Below are 21,222 nucleotides of genomic sequence, written 5' to 3'. Positions count from 1 at the left end.
GAATGAAAACAACGGAATTAGAATGTACAGAACAGACTTTGAATGAAAACAACAGAATTAGAATATACAGAACAGAGTTTGAATGAAAGAAAACGGAATTAGAATGTACAGAACAGAGTTTGAAAGTAAACAACAGAATTTGAATGTACAGAACAGAGTTTGAATGAAAACAACGGAATTAGAATGTACAGAACAGAGTTTGAATGAAAACAAGGGAATTAGGTCCGTGTACTTTTCGGTATTTGAAGTTTCGTTTCAGAAAGTATAATTTAAAAAAGAAAATGAGACACTTATTTAATTCTCAACTTAAAAAGCTAAAATGAAAAACGTAAAACAATTGTTTTTTTCATTTTGTCCTTTCGCACATCAGAAACGAAAAACCCAAGAAAAAAGAACGAGAAAGGGCCCTTTATTTATTTTGTCTGAACCGGAAGTTTTAGTAGGTCAACAACCTGTACAAGTGATGCGCAAACTTATGGCAAACACTGTAGTGTGGACATCATGACGTTGGAAAAATACTCAGACGTGATCATGGAGATGGCAAAACAAGGCCTGTCATCGGAAATTATATCAGAGCGTCTGTCATATGAACACGGGGAAGTGAGAGGATTTTCTGCGAGAAATGTTAGAAAGTTTTGTGCTGAGCAAATCACTAGCTGTCTACCACCGAATGAAAAAACAAGTTATTTTCGCCCATTTTATTCTTTATCAAAAATTAAAAAAATGAAAATTCTTTTAAATATCGTTTTTTCGTTTTGGTTTCTGAAACAAAACTTCAAATACCGAAAAGTACACGGACCGAATTAGAACATACAGAACAGAGTTTGAATGAAAAAAACGGAATTAGAATGTACAGAACAGACTTTGAATGAAAACAACGGAATTAGAATGTACAGAACAGAGTTTGAATGAAAGAAAACGGAATTAGAATGTACAAAACAGAGTTTGAAAGTAAACAACGGAATTAGAATAAAAAAAACAGAATTGAAATGTACAGAACAGAGTTTGAATGAAAACAACGGAATTAGAATGTACAGAATAGAGTTTGAATGAAAACAACGGAATTAGAATGTACAGAACAGAGTTTGAATGAAAACAACGGAATTAGAATGTACAGAACAGAGTTTGAAATGTACAGAACAGAGTTTGAATGAAAACAACGGAATTAGAATGTACAGAATAGAGTTTGAATGAAAACAACGGAATTAGAATGTACAGAACAGAGTTTGAATGAAAACAACGGAATTAGAATGTACAGAACAGAGTTTGAATGAAAAAAACAGAATTAGAATAAAAAAAACAGAATTGAAATGTACAGAACAGAGTTTGAATGAAAACAACGGAATTAGAATAAAAAAAACAGAATTGAAATGTACAGAACAGAGTTTGAATAATATGGGGCCATTACGGAACCCGCGGACAATCCTATATGGGGCCCTTTGTGCATTCCGGAACCTTGGTACATTCCGGAATTCCGAACATTCCGGAATTCCGAACATTCCGGAACCTTTGTGCATTCCGGAACCTTGGTGCATTCCGGAACTCTGAACACTCCGGAACTCTGAACATTCCGGAATTCCGAACATTCCGGAACCTTGGTGCATTCCGGAACTCTGAACATTCCGGAATTCCGAACATTCCGGAACCTTGGTGCATTCCGGAACTCTGAACATTCCGGAACCTTTGTGCATTCCGGAACCTTGGTGCATTCCGGAACTCTGAACATTCCGGAACTCTGAACATTCCGGAATTCCGAACATTCCGGAACCTTGGTGCATTCCGGAACTCTGAACATTCCGGAATTCCGAACATTCCGGAACCTTGGTGCATTCCGGAACTCTGAACATTCCGGAATTCCGAACATTCCGGAACCTTGGTGCATTCCGGAACTCTGAACATTCCGGAACTCTGAACATTCCGGAACCTTTGTGCATTCCGGAACTCTGAACATTCCGGAACTCTGAACATTCCGGAACCTTTGTGCATTCCGGAACCTTGGTGCATTCCGGAACTCTGAACATTCCGGAATTCCGAACATTCCGGAACTCTGAACATTCCGGAACCTTGGTGCATTCCGGAACTCTGAACATTCCGGAATTCCGAACATTCTGGAACCTTGGTGCATTCCGGAACTCTGAACATTCCGGAACTCTGAACATTCCGGAATTCCGAACATTCCGGAACCTTGGTGCATTCCGGAACTCTGAACATTCCAGAACCTTGGTGCATTCCGGAACTCTGAACATTCCGGAACCTTGGTGCATTCCGGAACTCTTAACATTCCGGAACCTTGGTGCATTCCGGAACTCTGAACATTCGGACATCTGAACATTCCGGAATTCCGAACATTCCGGAACCTTGGTGCATTCCGGAACTCTGAACATTCCGGAACCTTTGTGCATTCCGGAACCTTGGTGCATTCCGGAACTCTGAACATTCCGGAACCTTGGTGCATTCCGGAACTCTGAACATTCCGGAACTCTGAACATTCCGGAATTCCGAACATTCCGGAACCTTGGTGCATTCCGGAACTCTGAACATTCCGGAATTCCGAACATTCCGGAACCTTGGTGCATTCCGAAACTCTGAACATTCCAGAATTCCGAACATTCCGGAACCTTGGTGCATTCCGGAACTCTGAACATTCCGGAACTCTGAACATTCCGGAATTCCGAACATTCCGGAACTCTGAACATTCCGGAACCTTTGTGCATTCCGGAACCTTGGTGCATTCCGGAACTCTGAACATTCCGGAACTCTGAACATTCCGGAACCTTTGTGCATTCCGGAACCTTGGTGCATTCCGGAACTCTGAACATTCCGGAATTCCGAACATTCCGGAACTCTGAACATTCCGGAACCTTTGTGCATTCCGGAACCTTGGTGCATTCCGGAACTCTGAACATTCCGGAATTCCGAACATTCTGGAACCTTGGTGCATTCCGGAACTCTGAACATTCCGGAACTCTGAACATTCCGGAATTCCGAACATTCCGGAACCTTGGTGCATTCCGGAACTCTGAACATTCCAGAACCTTGGTGCATTCCGGAACTCTGAACATTCCGGAACCTTGGTGCATTCCGGAACTCTTAACATTCCGGAACCTTGGTGCATTCCGGAACTCTGAACATTCGGACATCTGAACATTCCGGAATTCCGAACATTCCGGAACCTTGGTGCATTCCGGAACTCTGAACATTCCGGAACCTTTGTGCATTCCGGAACCTTGGTGCATTCCGGAACTCTGAACATTCCGGAACCTTGGTGCATTCCGGAACTCTGAACATTCCGGAACTCTGAACATTCCGGAATTCCGAACATTCCGGAACCTTGGTGCATTCCGGAACTCTGAACATTCCGGAATTCCGAACATTCCGGAACCTTGGTGCATTCCGAAACTCTGAACATTCCAGAATTCCGAACATTCCGGAACCTTGGTGCATTCCGGAACTCTGAACATTCCGGAACTCTGAACATTCCGGAATTCCGAACATTCCGGAACTCTGAACATTCCGGAACCTTTGTGCATTCCGGAACCTTGGTGCATTCCGGAACTCTGAACATTCCGGAATTCCGAACATTCCGGAACCTTGGTGCATTCCGGAACTCTGAACATTCCGGAACTCTGAACATTCCGGAACTCTGAACATTCCGGAATTCCGAACATTCCGGAACCTTGGTGCATTCCGGAACTCTGAACATTCCGGAATTCCGAACATTCCGGAACCTTGGTGCATTCCGGAACTCTGAACATTCCGGAATTCCGAACATTCCGGAACCTTGGTGCATTCCGGAACTCTGAACATTCCGGAACCTTGGTACATTCCGGAATTCCGAACATTCCGGAACCTTGGTGCATTCCGGAACTCTGAACATTCCGGAACCTTGGTGCATTCCGGAACCTTGGTGCATTCCGGAACTCTTAACATTCCGGAACCTTGGTGCATTCCGGAACTCTTAACATTCCGGAACCTTGGTGCATTCCGGAACTCTGAACATTCCGGAACTCTGAACATTCCGGAATTCCGAACATTCCGGAACCTTGGTGCATTCCGGAACTCTGAACATTCCGGAATTCCGAACATTCCGGAACCTTGGTGCATTCCGGAACTCTGAACATTCCGGAATTCCGAACATTCCGGAACCTTGGTGCATTCCGGAACTCTGAACATTCCGGAACTCTGAACATTCCGGAACCTTTGTGCATTCCGGAACCTTGGTGCATTCCGGAACTCTGAACATTCCAGAACCTTGGTGCATTCCGGAACTCTGAACATTCCGGAATTCCGAACATTCCGGAACTCTGAACATTCCGGAACCTTTGTGCATTCCGGAACCTTGGTGCATTCCGGAATTCCGAACATTCCGGAACCTTGGTGCATTCCGGAACCTTGGTGCATTCCGGAACTCTGAACATTCCGGAACCTTGGTGCATTCCGGAACTCTGAACATTCCGGAACCTTGGTGCATTCCGGAACTCTTAACATTCCGGAACTCTGAACATTCCGGAATTCCGAACATTCCGGAACTCTGAACATTCCGGAATTCCGAACATTCCGGAACCTTGGTGCATTCCGGAACTCTGAACATTCCGGAACTCTGAGCATTCCGGAACTCTGAACATTCCGGAATTCCGAACATTCCGGAACCTTGGTGCATTCCGGAACTCTGAACATTCCGGAACCTTGGTACATTCCGGAATTCCGAACATTCCGGAACCTTGGTGCATTCCGGAACTCTGAACATTCCGGAATTCCGAACATTCCGGAACCTTGGTGCATTCCGGAACTCTGAACATTCCGGAACTCTGAGCATTCCGGAACTCTGAACATTCCGGAATTCCGAACATTCCGGAACCTTGGTGCATTCCGGAACTCTGAACATTCCGGAACTCTGAGCATTCCGGAACTCTGAACATTCCGGAATTCCGAACATTCCGGAACCTTGGTGCATTCCGGAACTCTGAACATTCCGGAACCTTGGTACATTCCGGAATTCCGAACATTCCGGAATTCCGAACATTCCGGAACCTTTGTGCATTCCGGAACCTTGGTGCATTCCGGAACTCTGAACATTCCGGAATTCTGAACATTCCGGAATTCCGAACATTCCGGAACCTTGGTGCATTCCGGAACTCTGAACATTCCGGAATTCCGAACATTCCGGAACCTTGGTGCATTCCGGAACTCTGAACATTCCGGAATTCCGAACATTCCGGAACCTTGGTGCATTCCGGAACTCTGAACATTCCGGAATTCCGAACATTCCGGAACCTTTGTGCATTCCGGAACTCTGAACATTCCGGAATTCCGAACATTCCGGAACCTTGGTGCATTCCGGAACTCTGAACATTCCGGAACTCTGAACATTCCGGAACCTTTGTGCATTCCGGAACCTTGGTGCATTCCGGAACTCTGAACATTCCGGAACCTTGGTGCATTCCGGAACTCTGAACATTCCGGAATTCCGAACATTCCGGAATTCCGAACATTCCGGAACCTTTGTGCATTCCGGAACCTTGGTGCATTCCGGAACTCTGAACATTCCGGAACTCTGAACATTCCGGAATTCCGAACATTCCGGAACCTTGGTGCATTCCGGAACTCTGAACATTCCGGAAATCCGAACATTCCGGAACCTTGGTGCATTCCGGAACTCTGAACATTCCGGAACTCTGAACATTCCGGAACCTTGGTGCATTCCGGAACTCTGAACATTCCGGAATTCCGAACATTCCGGAACCTTGGTGCATTCCGGAACTCTGAACATTCCAGAACCTTGGTACATTCCGGAATTCTGAACATTCCCGAACCTTGGTGCATTCCGGAACTCTGAACATTCCGGAACTCTGAACATTCCGGAATTCCGAACATTCCGGAACCTTGGTGCATTCCGGAACTCTGAACATTCCGGAACCTTGGTACATTCCGGAATTCCGAACATTCCGGAATTCCGAACATTCCGGAACCTTTGTGCATTCCGGAACCTTGGTGCATTCCGGAACTCTGAACATTCCGGAATTCTGAACATTCCGGAATTCCGAACATTCCGGAACCTTGGTGCATTCCGGAACTCTGAACATTCCGGAATTCCGAACATTCCGGAACCTTGGTGCATTCCGGAACTCTGAACATTCCGGAATTCCGAACATTCCGGAACCTTGGTGCATTCCGGAACTCTGAACATTCGGACATCTGAACATTCCGGAATTCCGAACATTCCGGAACCTTGGTGCATTCCGGAACTCTGAACATTCCGGAACCTTTGTGCATTCCGGAACCTTGGTGCATTCCGGAACTCTGAACATTCCGGAACCTTGGTGCATTCCGGAACTCTGAACATTCCGGAACCTTTGTGCATTCCGGAACCTTGGTGCATTCCGGAACTCTGAACATTCCGGAACCTTGGTGCATTCCGGAACTCTGAACATTCCGGAACTCTGAACATTCCGGAATTCCGAACATTCCGGAACCTTGGTGCATTCCGGAACTCTGAACATTCCGGAATTCCGAACATTCCGGAACCTTGGTGCATTCCGAAACTCTGAACATTCCAGAATTCCGAACATTCCGGAACCTTGGTGCATTCCGGAACTCTGAACATTCCGGAATTCCGAACATTCCGGAACTCTGAACATTCCGGAACCTTTGTGCATTCCGGAACCTTGGTGCATTCCGGAACTCTGAACATTCCGGAATTCCGAACATTCCGGAACCTTGGTGCATTCCGGAACTCTGAACATTCCGGAACTCTGAACATTCCGGAACTCTGAACATTCCGGAATTCCGAACATTCCGGAACCTTGGTGCATTCCGGAACTCTGAACATTCCGGAATTCCGAACATTCCGGAACCTTGGTGCATTCCGGAACCTTGGTGCATTCCGGAACTCTTAACATTCCGGAACCTTGGTGCATTCCGGAACTCTTAACATTCCGGAACCTTGGTGCATTCCGGAACTCTGAACATTCCGGAACTCTGAACATTCCGGAATTCCGAACATTCCGGAACCTTGGTGCATTCCGGAACTCTGAACATTCCGGAATTCCGAACATTCCGGAACCTTGGTGCATTCCGGAACTCTGAACATTCCGGAATTCCGAACATTCCGGAACCTTGGTGCATTCCGGAACTCTGAACATTCCGGAACTCTGAACATTCCGGAACCTTTGTGCATTCCGGAACCTTGGTGCATTCCGGAACTCTGAACATTCCAGAACCTTGGTGCATTCCGGAACTCTGAACATTCCGGAATTCCGAACATTCCGGAACTCTGAACATTCCGGAACCTTTGTGCATTCCGGAACCTTGGTGCATTCCGGAATTCCGAACATTCCGGAACCTTGGTGCATTCCGGAACCTTGGTGCATTCCGGAACTCTGAACATTCCGGAACCTTGGTGCATTCCGGAACTCTGAACATTCCGGAACCTTGGTGCATTCCGGAACTCTTAACATTCCGGAACTCTGAACATTCCGGAATTCCGAACATTCCGGAACTCTGAACATTCCGGAATTCCGAACATTCCGGAACCTTGGTGCATTCCGGAACTCTGAACATTCCGGAACTCTGAGCATTCCGGAACTCTGAACATTCCGGAATTCCGAACATTCCGGAACCTTGGTGCATTCCGGAACTCTGAACATTCCGGAACCTTGGTACATTCCGGAATTCCGAACATTCCGGAACCTTGGTGCATTCCGGAACTCTGAACATTCCGGAATTCCGAACATTCCGGAACCTTGGTGCATTCCGGAACTCTGAACATTCCGGAACTCTGAGCATTCCGGAACTCTGAACATTCCGGAATTCCGAACATTCCGGAACCTTGGTGCATTCCGGAACTCTGAACATTCCGGAACTCTGAGCATTCCGGAACTCTGAACATTCCGGAATTCCGAACATTCCGGAACCTTGGTGCATTCCGGAACTCTGAACATTCCGGAATTCCGAACATTCCGGAACCTTGGTGCATTCCGGAACTCTGAACATTCCGGAACCTTGGTGCATTCCGGAACTCTGAACATTCCGGAACCTTGGTGCATTCCGGAACTCTTAACATTCCGGAACCTTGGTGCATTCCGGAACTCTGAACATTCGGACATCTGAACATTCCGGAATTCCGAACATTCCGGAACCTTGGTGCATTCCGGAACTCTGAACATTCCGGAATTCCGAACATTCCGGAACCTTGGTGCATTCCGGAACTCTGAACATTCCGGAACCTTTGTGCATTCCGGAACCTTGGTGCATTCCGGAACTCTGAACATTCCGGAACTCTGAACATTCCGGAACCTTTGTGCATTCCGGAACCTTGGTGCATTCCGGAACTCTGAACATTCCGGAACCTTGGTGCATTCCGGAACTCTGAACATTCCGGAATTCCGAACATTCCGGAATTCCGAACATTCCGGAACCTTTGTGCATTCCGGAACCTTGGTGCATTCCGGAACTCTGAACATTCCGGAACTCTGAACATTCCGGAATTCCGAACATTCCGGAACCTTGGTGCATTCCGGAACTCTGAACATTCCGGAAATCCGAACATTCCGGAACCTTGGTGCATTCCGGAACTCTGAACATTCCGGAACTCTGAACATTCCGGAACCTTGGTGCATTCCGGAACTCTGAACATTCCGGAATTCCGAACATTCCGGAACCTTGGTGCATTCCGGAACTCTGAACATTCCAGAACCTTGGTACATTCCGGAATTCTGAACATTCCCGAACCTTGGTGCATTCCGGAACTCTGAACATTCCGGAATTCCGAACATTCCGGAACCTTGGTGCATTCCGGAACTCTGAACATTCCGGAACCTTGGTACATTCCGGAATTCCGAACATTCCGGAATTCCGAACATTCCGGAACCTTTGTGCATTCCGGAACCTTGGTGCATTCCGGAACTCTGAACATTCCGGAATTCTGAACATTCCGGAATTCCGAACATTCCGGAACCTTGGTGCATTCCGGAACTCTGAACATTCCGGAATTCCGAACATTCCGGAACCTTGGTGCATTCCGGAACTCTGAACATTCCGGAATTCCGAACATTCCGGAACCTTGGTGCATTCCGGAACTCTGAACATTCCGGAATTCCGAACATTCCGGAACCTTTGTGCATTCCGGAACTCTGAACATTCCGGAATTCCGAACATTCCGGAACCTTGGTGCATTCCGGAACTCTGAACATTCCGGAACTCTGAACATTCCGGAACCTTTGTGCATTCCGGAACCTTGGTGCATTCCGGAACTCTGAACATTCCGGAACCTTGGTGCATTCCGGAACTCTGAACATTCCGGAATTCCGAACATTCCGGAATTCCGAACATTCCGGAACCTTTGTGCATTCCGGAACCTTGGTGCATTCCGGAACTCTGAACATTCCGGAACTCTGAACATTCCGGAATTCCGAACATTCCGGAACCTTGGTGCATTCCGGAACTCTGAACATTCCGGAAATCCGAACATTCCGGAACCTTGGTGCATTCCGGAACTCTGAACATTCCGGAACTCTGAACATTCCGGAACCTTGGTGCATTCCGGAACTCTGAACATTCCGGAATTCCGAACATTCCGGAACCTTGGTGCATTCCGGAACTCTGAACATTCCAGAACCTTGGTACATTCCGGAATTCTGAACATTCCCGAACCTTGGTGCATTCCGGAACTCTGAACATTCCGGAACTCTGAACATTCCGGAATTCCGAACATTCCGGAACCTTGGTGCATTCCGGAACTCTGAACATTCCGGAACCTTGGTACATTCCGGAATTCCGAACATTCCGGAATTCCGAACATTCCGGAACCTTTGTGCATTCCGGAACCTTGGTGCATTCCGGAACTCTGAACATTCCGGAATTCTGAACATTCCGGAATTCCGAACATTCCGGAACCTTGGTGCATTCCGGAACTCTGAACATTCCGGAATTCCGAACATTCCGGAACCTTGGTGCATTCCGGAACTCTGAACATTCCGGAATTCCGAACATTCCGGAACCTTTGTGCATTCCGGAACTCTGAACATTCCGGAATTCCGAACATTCCGGAACCTTGGTGCATTCCGGAACTCTGAACATTCCAGAACCTTGGTACATTCCGGAATTCTGAACATTCCCGAACCTTGGTGCATTCCGGAACTCTGAACATTCCGGAACTCTGAACATTCCGGAATTCTGAACATTCCGGAACCTTGGTGCATTCCGGAACTCTGAACATTCCGGAACCTTGGTACATTCCGGAATTCCGAACATTCCGGAATTCCGAACATTCCGGAACCTTTGTGCATTCCGGAACCTTGGTGCATTCCGGAACTCTGAACATTCCGGAATTCTGAACATTCCGGAATTCCGAACATTCCGGAACCTTGGTGCATTCCGGAACTCTGAACATTCCGGAATTCCGAACATTCCGGAACCTTGGTGCATTCCGGAACTCTGAACATTCCGGAATTCCGAACATTCCGGAACCTTGGTGCATTCCGGAACTCTGAACATTCCGGAATTCCGAACATTCCGGAACCTTGGTGCATTCCGGAATTCCGAACATTCCGGAACCTTGGTACATTCCGGAATTCCGAACATTCCGGAATTCCGAACATTCCGGAACCTTGGTACATTCCGGAATTCCGAACATTCCGGAATTCCGAACATTCCGGAATTCCGAACATTCCGGAACCTTTGTGCATTCCAGAACCTTGGTGCATTCCGGAACTCTGAACATTCCGGAACTCTGAACATTCCGGAACCTTGGTGCATTCCGGAACTCTGAACATTCCGGAATTCCGAACATTCCGGAACTCTGAACATTCCGGAATTCCGAACATTCCGGAACCTTGGTACATTCCGGAATTCCGAACATTCCGGAATTCCGAACATTCCGGAACCTTTGTGCATTCCGGAACCTTGGTGCATTCCGGAACTCTGAACATTCCGGAACTCTGAACATTCCGGAATTCCGAACATTCCGGTACCTTGGTGCATTCCGGAACTCTGAACATTCCGGAATTCCGAACATTCCGGAACCTTGGTGCATTCCGGAACTCTGAACATTCCGGAAATCCGAACATTCCGGAACCTTGGTGCATTCCGGAACTCTGAACATTCTAGAACCTTGGTGCATTCCGGAACTCTGAACATTCTGGAACCTTTGTGCATTCCGGAACCTTGGTGCATTCCGGAACTCTGAACATTCCGGAATTCCGAACATTCCGGAACTCTGAACATTCCGGAATTCCGAACAGCCAGGTTGGAATACACATGGTCTAAAGTCTTGTCTCCTCTGGTGTGGCAGGAGACATGTTGGTGGAATCTGGGTAGGACTGTCTTTAAGTTGGTGTGGTTGAAGTCGCCAGCAACAATAAAAGCAGCCTCGGGGTGTTTATTCTGGTGTTTGTTAATGGCTGCAGAAAGTTCTTTCATGGTGTTTGTTAATGGCTGCAGAAAGTTCTTTCATGGCCAACCTAGCATTAGCGTTGGGGGGGATATACACGGCAGTGAGTATGATAGAAGTGAGTTCTCTGGGGAGGTAATAAGGTCTGCATTTGACCATTAAAAACTCCGCATTAGGTGAGCAGTGACTCTCAGTAGTAGTGGAGTTCATGCACCAAGCATTGTTAATATAAATGCACAAACCTCCACCTCTGGTCTTGCCGGAGTCATCTGCTAGCCTGTCGGCTCGGTGTGTGTGGCGTCCTGCTAACTCGATAGCATTGTCCGGGCAGCTGTTGTTCAACCATGTTTCGGTGAAAAAACATGACATTTGAGTCCATAATCCGTCTGTTGTTAGTGATGGAGAGCCGTATCTCATCCATTTTGTTTGCCAGAGAACGGACATTGGCGAGGAAAATTCTGGGTAAAGGCAGCCGGTGTGGTGTTAGCTTTAGCTTAGCCCGTAGCCCGTAGCCCGTAGCCCGTAGCCCTCCGCGCCTACCTCGCCTTTGTTTACGATCCCGGCGCCGTCTGCGTGCACTTCCGCCTGGCCAGGGAGAGTGGGCAGCCTCCGGTGTTCTGGAGATCTCTGGGATGAGTCGGAGATCGGCGATAAAACTGTTGGAGTTATGAGTCCATGGAGTTATGGACTATAATAGTCCAAAAGTCCAAATCTTTAATAGAAAAGACAGGCAGAACTCAAACAAACAATAATCCAAACGAGGAGCTTATATACACACTGGAAAGTAAATAATTATAAGTTATTAAATCAGACTAATTAAATACAGTAAAACTAATAAGGGAAGACGAACACACGGGAAATAAAAATGACAACAGTGTAAACATACCAAAACTCAAAATAAAACAGGAAAGCTACTACAAACCAAGTGTGACACAAATACATTCATATTGAAACATATGTGATAATTTTCTTTCTTTGTAGAATTTTTAAGATATGTGTTAGAACAGTCATTATCCTGTTTGGATTAGGAACCAATCATTTTTGCCAAATAGTTAACACAAACTTAGAACAACAATGAACAATTTTCAAGATTCTGATTTACAGAACAAACAAAAGTCACAAAAGGTTTCATTATTTAAGAGACAAGATCAAGTTTTTCACACAGGAATGAAATGACAGAATCCAGTGCAGCGGGGCCAAAGGTGTGTGTCAGCAAACTGAAGGTTGAGGAATCAGTCAGCTCATGTTTAAGGTTGTGTTGGATTTTGAGAAGAGTCTGTCTGTTATTAGAAAGTAAGATTAACAATGTTACACCAATAACCCAAATACGGGGAAATGACAAATAATACCAAAAAAGATACAACTTTCATATTGTTTTACTAACTTACTTTGTCATATCAGCACTTGAATGGTCGATGCCTTTACAGACCATGTCTGTTGTGACATCACAGGCCAATCTTCCGGCAAACCCGAGGGCTAGCTCCCCAGCCTCCTCTTCACTCAGAACACTAAACACTGTTACTTTAGTTTTGGCCTTCTTAGGCCTGTCAAGAATCATTGCGGGCAGTTTGGCTTTACGGACCTAAAAAAGAAAAAGTGCAAACACCAAAAGAGCAGAGAGAGACACACACACACGCACAAAGTTAAATGCTTTTGTTTACATGGTGTAATTGTGTATATGTTGCAGCAAATGCACAATTTCCAGCCACATTGTCACTTCATTGATACGAGTAACCCGGATTTATTTCAGGTGACATCAAAATCACGAAATGTATACCTACCCCAATCAAACCTCTGAAAACATGAACTGACATGTTCTCTGCGTTGATTCTGCGCTTGATCTCGTCTTCTGTTATTGTGTAGGTTTTCTTTTTTGAGCTTGGTACAGATAAGCGACCATGCACTCTGTAAACTGTACTAGTTCCTTCTGAATCAGTTTGGAATTCTGTATCTGCATCGATCCTGTCAACATCAGCAGCAGCAGCATTATCTGTACTCAGACTTGTGCCGTATACTTCTGCTTCTTTTTCTTTGTCTTCAGTCTGTGTACCTTCATCTCTTTCAGTCTGTGTACCTTCATCTCTGACTGTCAGTCTTCCTATCTCACTGTTACTTGTCGGTTTGCTGCAGATGTCCTCTCCCTTAGGAACTTTTCCTTTGTCATTCGCTGCCTGATGCTTTCCCTGATGACATTCTTCACTGGCTACTTCTATTGCTCCTCCTGTATAGCCACCTACTATGCTGCACAACTCCTTTCCCTCTGCTGTGCTGCACTGTGCTGTTACATAAAGAAGAATGATATAAACAGCACTATATCAATTTAATTGTGAAGAGAAATCCCCACAATACGACACAGTTATGTCTAAAATAGTTTTGTGTAAAAACTGGATCTTGAAACGTCCACTTTAATTACACAGTCCTGGTGTGCAAAGGCAAAATTACGAAAAAAATTTTCACTTTAAACATTTTTGGACATTGTTTAGTTACAGTTGTGGTCAAAAGTTTACATACACTTGTAAAGAATAGAATATAATGGCTCTACCGAGTGTCCCGTTATTTCTAAAACTCTGATTTTTCTCTGATAGAGTGATTGGAACAGATACTTCTTTGTCACAAAAAACATTCATGAAGTTTGGTTCTTTAATGACTTTATTATGGGTTAACATAAAAAAGTGATCACATTTGCTGGGTCAAAAATATACATACAGCAACATGAATTAGCAATTTTGGTGACTTAGAAAGTTGTCAGTGAACTGAGCTTCATAGCATGGCCTCTTCACTTCTTGCGAGTGATTATGAGTGACTACAGTTGGTGACTTCTCTTAGGCCAATTAAATAGGGCTCATTGGATACAAACGCCCACAAACGCTACAATGGAAAAGTCAAAGTAGCTCAGCATGGATCTGAAAAAGAGAATTTTTGACTTGAACAAGTCAGGAAAGTCACTTGGGGCCATTTCAAAGCAGCTGCATGTCCCAAGAGCAACAGTGCAAACAATCGTTTGTAAGTATAACGTGCATGGCACTGTTTCATCACTGCCAAGATCAGGAAGAAAACGCAAGCTGCTGCTGAGAGAAAATTGGTCAGGAGGGTGAAGAGTCAACCAAGAATCACCAAAAAGCAGATGTGCCAAGAATTAGAAGCTGCTGAAACACAGGTGTCATTGTCCACAGTCAAACGTGTTTTGCATCTCCATGGACTGAGAGGCTGCTGTGCAAGAAGGAAGCCCTTGCTCCAAAAGCGGCACCTTAAGGCTCAACTGAAGTTTGCTGCTGATCACATGGACAAAGATAAGACCTTCTGGAGGAAAGTTCTGTGGTCAGACAAAACAAAAATCGAGCTTTTTGGCCACAATGCCCAGCAATATGTTTGGAGGAGAAAAGGTGAGGCCTTCAACCCCAAGAACACCGTGCCTACAATCAAGCATGGTGGTGGGAGTATTATGCTGTGGGGCTGTTTTGCTGCCAATGGAACTGGTGATTTACAGAGAGTAAATGGGATAATGAAGAAGGAGGATTACCTTCACATTCTTCAACATAACCTAAAATCATCAGCACGAAGGTTGGGTCTTGGGCGCAGTTGGGTGTTCCAACAGGACAATGACCCCAAACACACATCAAAAGTGGTAAAGGAATGGCTAAATCAGGCTAGAATAAGGGTTTTAGAATGGCCTTCCCAAAGTCCTGACTTAAACCCCATTGAAAACATGTGGACAATGCTGAAGAAACAAGTCCATGTCAGAAAGCCATCAAATTTGACTGAACTGCACCAATTCTGTCAAGAGGAGTGGTCAAAGATTCAACCAGAAGCTTGTGGATGGCTACCAAAAGCGCCTAATTGAAGTGAAAATGGCTAAGGGACATGTAACCAAATATTAGCACTGCTGTATGTATATTTTTGACCCAGCAGATGTGATCACTTTTTTCTGTTAACCCATAATAAAGTCATTAAAGAACCAAACTTCATGAATGTTTTTTGTGACAAAGAAGTATCTGTTCCAATCACTCTATCAGAGAAAAATCAGAGTTTTAGAAATAACGGGACACTCGGTAGAGCCATTATATTCTATTCTTTACAAGTGTATGTAAACTTTTGACCACAACTGTATATTGTGACTTACTCTCACAGAAGATACAGATGCCACAAACAGACTTTGAACAACGCATGTGCTTGTATGCACCACATTTCTGGCACTGCACCTGTGAATTAAAAAAAAAAAAAGAAGAAGAAATAAACAAACAAAAAACAAATGAACAAAGTCCATTATATAAACAATCTATATGGCTAAGGACATGTCATAGTGTACCCGGTCTTTGGCTGCAATCACACACCAGCACTGACTGCACTTCCTAGTTCGTTCTGCAAAATATAATTTGTTTAAGTACAAGTTACATTTTCCAATGTTAGAGAAAAAGAAGGCGGCTAATTTTATCTTTACCTATTGAGGAAAATAAGTAGTGGCAAAGTCGGGACCTGAGCTTTGTGATTTCAGTGTTGTACTCCTCCACTTGTGTTTTACCGTCAATGAGAGATTGGGGAAACTAATAATTGACGAAGAAGAAAAAAAAAAAGAACAAAAAGAATTAGATTAACAAAGAAATGGGGGTTTTTTTACACCCCCCGAGAAAAAAAAAATAGAGCAACCAAAGCCAAAGCATTACTGCTGAAATGGTTCAATCTACAACAAAAATTGAGATTTTACCATCCTGCCTCTAAGGCTTTAAAAACTGAATAGACAAAAATGTAAACATTACTTATATAGGTTAAAGCTATAGTTTTCAGTACCATTATGACATGCACTCCACATGAGTTCCCATCCTGTTGATGTGGGTGGCTCACATGTGACAAAGTCCACTCTCCAGTGCAGCCTCTTGCTGAAGCAAATGAGCTGAGAGATCGCAGTTATTACAAATAAAAAGCATATAGAGAAATCAATAACCACGTTCGGTAATGATTTCAATTAAATTAAATATGTTATGTTAAATATGTTAATTAATTACCTCCAGTTTTTCAACACCGCACTTTTTCTGACCTCCGACTCGCCAAATGAATTCATATAGGCTATGGTCCTCTTGGGTATGTCACAAAACTGTTTTGTAAAAAGATGGATATGGTAGGCTTGGGCCGTGAGCTTTCCTAATGAGGGACACTGAAAAGTATCATGCACTAGAGAGAGTGCAAAATCTGTGCAACTTACAAACAAGGTCCAGTGGCTGCCGTTTTCCAGACAGGCTCCAATCAGTTTCTCATACATCTGAAAGATGTTTTTCTGGAAATAAAAATAATGTGACAAGTATGTTTTTCTGTCAAGAATGACACTGCAAAACTGCGAAAGCTTGTCAGGTGAGACTTGTAATTAATTCTGCAGATACACAAACATATAGAAAGTGTCATTTTTTGTTTACATTAATTAAGTTCTATAGTGTGTACGAAACAAATCAAGACCACAGACTCAACACGCACCACTCAATTTTTGGTTTTCTTTATCAGTTGGCCAAGACAGAAATGTTTTAATCTGTGTGCATTGCTTTTGAGCAAGTCTTTACACAGAAAAGGTTTCAGAAAGGTATTTTTCAGGTTCTTCTGACAAGGCTTCAATTTTGGAAAATGCTGTTTGTTTATAGTGGCAACTTATAAACCCTTTGTGATAAGAACATAGTTACCACAGTCCAAGTCATACCTTCAAAAAGTATGCACTTTGTGCTCTTGTGGACCCATCCAAAATTTTTCCAGTGATTTGGCTTGGTATTGGATAAATGTGAGGGAAATTCTATAAAAATAACATAAATACACTTATGTTTTCAAATACATTACAAAAAACGTAAACATGCTATGTCATTATGATCAAACAAGCTTTTCAACATACCTCACACTGCAAATAGATTAGGCCATCTATTACCTTATAAAACAAATAAATAAATACATATAAATAAAAACAGAACTAAGGAATACGATTCATTAAGTAAATTGTACAATAAAGTGTATTTAAAGCAGAATTTAACATTAGTTTTATGACAACATAAAAGGATTTTTATGTCAAGAGGTACCTCATCTGAAATGTTTGTCTGGTCAAACAGGGATTTCAAACTTGAAATACCAATAGAGTTTGGTCCAGCTACTCCCACAAGGTAATCTGTGAGAAAGCATATGCTGTAGTCTTTCTGCTTCTTAATTCAGATAAAACTGAGGTTATTGTACTCGGCCCTGAAAATCTTAGAAATATGGTATCTAATCAGATTCTTACTCTGGATGGCATTACCTTGGCCTCCAGTAACGCTGTGAGGAACCTTGGAGTCATTTTTGACCAGGACATGTCCTTCAACGCACATATTAAACAAATATGTAAGACTGCTTTCTTCCATTTGCGCAACATCTCTAAAATTAGAAATATCCTGTCTCAGAGTGACGCTGAAAAACTAGTTCATGCATTTATTACTTCCAGGCTGGACTACTGTAATTCATTATTATCAGGATGTCCAAAAAACTCACTGAAAAGCCTTCAGCTAATCCAAAATGCTGCAGCAAGAGTCCTGACAGGGACTAGAAAGAGAGAGCATATTTCTCCTGTTTTGGCTTCCCTTCATTGGCTTCCTGTTAAATCCAGAATTGAATTCAAAATCCTGCTCCTCACATACAAGGTCTTAAATAATCAGGCCCCATCTTATCTTAATGACCTTGTAGTACCATATCACCCTATTAGAGCGCTCCGCTCTCGCTCTGCAGGCCTACTTGTTGTTCCTAGAGTATTTAAAAGTAGAATGGGAGGGAGAGCCTTCAGTTTTCAGGCCCCTCTTCTGTGGAACCAGCTTCCAGTTTGGATTCGGGAGACAGACACTATCTCTACTTTTAAGATTAGGCTTAAAACTTTCCTTTTTTCTAAAGCATATAGTTAGGGCTGGACCAGGTGACCCTGAATCCTCCCTTTGTTATGCTGCAATAGATGTAGGCTGCCGGGGGATTCCCATGATGCATTGAGTTTTTCCTTTCCAGTCACCTTTCTCACTCACTATGTATTAATAGACCTCTCTGCATTGAATCATATCTGTTATTAACCTCTGTCTCTCTTCCACAGCATGTCTTTTATCCTGTCTTCCTTCTCTCACCCCAACCGGTCGCAGCAGATGGCCGCCCCTCCCTGAGCCTGGTTCTGCCGGAGGTTTCTTCCTGTTAAAAGGGAGTTTTTCCTTCCCACTGTCGCCAAAGTGCTTGCTCATAGGGGGTCATATGATTGTTGGGTTTTTCTCTGTATCTATGAAGCGCCTTGAGGCGACTTTTGTTGTGATTTGGCGCTATATAAATAAAATTGAATTGAATTGAATTGAATTGTAGTCAACAGATATCATTTTCTTTTTGCATGCTGCAACCATCATCCATTTCAGTCTTCTAGGAGCTTTGTCTGGTTGTAGTTCTTTTTTCTCCTCCTCTCCCCTCATCTATGAATTAAATTGTTTTCTGACCTTCCTTCCCAATGGGATGTTTAAGCAATATATGTATGGTCAGAAGGGGGTGAAATTTTCATTGCAGTTGTACGTGTAACATTGCATGTGATAATAAAAGGCTTGATTGGTTGATTATTCAACATGAGTTGACATTTACCTGACATTGTGAAGGAGTCACAGTTTCTGTAAGGGTGTAAGAACATAACATGTGGATTTGTTACACTTCTTTTTCACAAGTTAATAACAATCAATAATTTTCATTCCATTATTAACAAGCTATCACACGATGTCCCAGGGACAACATCTACACGATGTCCCTGGGACAACATCTACACGATGTCCCTGGGACAACATTTACACTTTGTCCCAGGGACAACATTTACGCGATGTCCCAGGGACAACATTTACGCGATGTCCCTGGACAAATTTGTAAATATCTGGATTACTGTTAATCTCCATAGAATCAAGAACTCATGTCAAGTTTCACAGCTATGGACCAGTTAATTATGTTTCCAGGTGATAGTTTGATTCATAGATTCAGCACACAACCATAAGTCTAGGCCTTTTAGTCCAGATTCTCTTCACTTATGTTTGTAAAATGATCAGGGAAGCTAGTGCAATTTTGCCTGACCCAACCCCCGGGCCACGAAACACCCAAAAAGTTGGGGAACGCTGGTCTAGAGAACACTGGTTAGCTAATGCTGTCGTCAAGTAGCCTATCGCTAGCAAACAAACAGCAAGCCAAGTGAGGAACATATGTATAATGCTTACCGTAACACTGGTTAGCTAATGCTGTCGTCAAGTAGTCTATCACTAGCAAACAAACAGCAAGCCAAGTGAGGAACATATGTATAATGCTTACCGTTTATTAAAGAAAAGTATTCTAAATTGACTTCAAATTCGGCGGACAGGCGAATTGACTTCAAATTTGGCGGACAGGCGGCGGTTTCTCGCTTCTTCACTTGTATTTCGAAATACTCGAAGGCGGGTATTTCGAAGTCGCAAAGGAATGACGTCACAAGAAGGTGATTGGTCACCTGCAATGTTGAAACTGGAACAACATTAATTATGATGATGTGGGAACAATGCTGACACGAGGATATCAGATCGTCCTTTTGACACAACACCAGCTAACTGACAAGACTTAGTTAAAAGCTAATATTATGGTTGAATATTATTGCACCTAACCTTGGGCTCCAGTATTCTGAAATCCCCACTTCCCCTCTGATAAACCACATGATTATGTAACAAATATGTCAGCTTAGAAGAAGAACAGAGGACAGTTTATTCAGGGTGTGACAGCACTTTACCACCTGTGGCCAACATATCATACAAATTTCTGGACTGGAGCACGTACATCCTTAAAAACTCCAGGACTTCATCACAGCCTCTCTCACATCTGCTTCACATGTGTAGTTTACAGGAAACTTAAATAACACTGGCTGAATATGTTTGTAGCAGGATAAAATTAGGGTCCCTTATATGAATGGGATTTAAACAGGGAGAAAGAAGAAAATGTTGGCATCAGTTCCAACATTTCACTTAATTGAGACTCACTTGTGTTTAACCTTGGAATATGTGAACAGATTACTTATTGAGTCCTTTCTCAGTCCATGGGTTGTAAAACCGCAACATCCTCCATCCGTAGTAAGAGAAAGCGTCTGTGGCAATAACCAAAATGTCTCCATACAGCCTTCGTGAATAAGAAAATGGGTGGCCAGGAATTTTTTTTTTAATTTTTAAATTGTATAGAGCTAAATATGAAACGTGTCTGTGAGTCCTTCAGTCCAAATACTCGAGGTCGAGAAGAATATACAGCAGCCGCTGATCCCTCAATGGCACCAGTAAGACGGCAGGACAGCAGGGCCTCTTCCTCAGCAGAAAAGTCTCCTCCACTGCTAGCAGGAGAATGACACATGAGTATTTTAAAGGTACTGCGTGTACAGATATCACCGTTGGCTCACACAAGCTTGCTCTGACACAGCTACAGACCTTGGCTGTGTCCCAATCCAGCGACCGCACGCTCCTGAGTACACATTTTGAGACCTATTACTTCACAGCGACACGACGGCTGTCCCAATCCGAAGTGTACTCCAAATGTGCCATCGATTTCCCCAAATTTGAAGTGTGGTCCGGTGTACACTTCATGGTCCCATATATCCCACAATTCATAGCGCGGTGGTGGGTGTGGATAATTTTCCCGAAAAATACGGCAGAGGGCAGAAGCGGAGCGGCCGAAGAGTAAACTTTCAAAAGTAAGTTTACTGTATATGATGTCACTTATTTATGTGCCAATGTTTAATAATGAAGAGCATTGAAACATTGCTGTTGGCCACATGTCGGCAAAGATATGTGACATTAGGGATGTTTGTACTAACTTGGTTTTAAAGCCTT

General features: G+C 43.9%; 1 protein-coding gene and 1 long non-coding RNA gene across 3 annotated transcripts; both read right to left on the bottom strand.

Moving 5' to 3' along the window:
• Positions 1–12,080: 12,080 nt before the first annotated feature.
• LOC146690024 (uncharacterized) lies at positions 12,081–14,927 on the bottom strand. The gene is made up of 4 exons (XM_085434715.1): positions 14,910–14,927; positions 14,569–14,702; positions 12,778–13,699; positions 12,081–12,669 (listed from the first exon to the last, which is right to left on the bottom strand). Exons 1-3 carry the CDS (start codon positions 14,925–14,927, stop codon positions 13,108–13,110), a joined length of 744 nt encoding a protein of 247 aa, XP_085290841.1. The 3' UTR covers positions 12,081–12,669; positions 12,778–13,107.
• A 1,204-nt stretch (positions 14,928–16,131) lies between these two features.
• LOC146690023 (uncharacterized) lies at positions 16,132–17,531 on the bottom strand. 2 transcript variants are annotated; one of them, XR_014915698.1, is made up of 4 exons: positions 17,256–17,531; positions 17,070–17,159; positions 16,587–16,658; positions 16,132–16,478 (listed from the first exon to the last, which is right to left on the bottom strand). It is a non-coding gene; the product is annotated as an uncharacterized LOC146690023 (long non-coding RNA). The 2 variants fall into 2 exon arrangements; XR_014915697.1 differs by having other exon boundaries at positions 17,070–17,531.
• Between the last annotated feature and the right edge of the window lie 3,691 nt (positions 17,532–21,222).

Source organism: Copadichromis virginalis, linkage group LG16 (assembly GCF_057382275.1).
Source record: "Copadichromis virginalis isolate Kocher_CV1m ecotype Utaka linkage group LG16, C_Virginalis_male_GT1.1, whole genome shotgun sequence".
NCBI classification, from domain to species: domain Eukaryota; kingdom Metazoa; phylum Chordata; class Actinopteri; order Cichliformes; family Cichlidae; genus Copadichromis; species Copadichromis virginalis.
This window is presented reverse-complemented; position numbering and strand designations above follow the sequence as displayed.

Bases quoted from the DNA above. Each gene is read 5' to 3' on its own strand.
- LOC146690024 (XM_085434715.1), bottom strand. The intron at 13,700-14,568 runs GTTTGACTGTGG...AAATTGATATAG, and splicing joins TCCATGGAGATGCAAAACAC to TGCTGTTTATATCATTCTTC.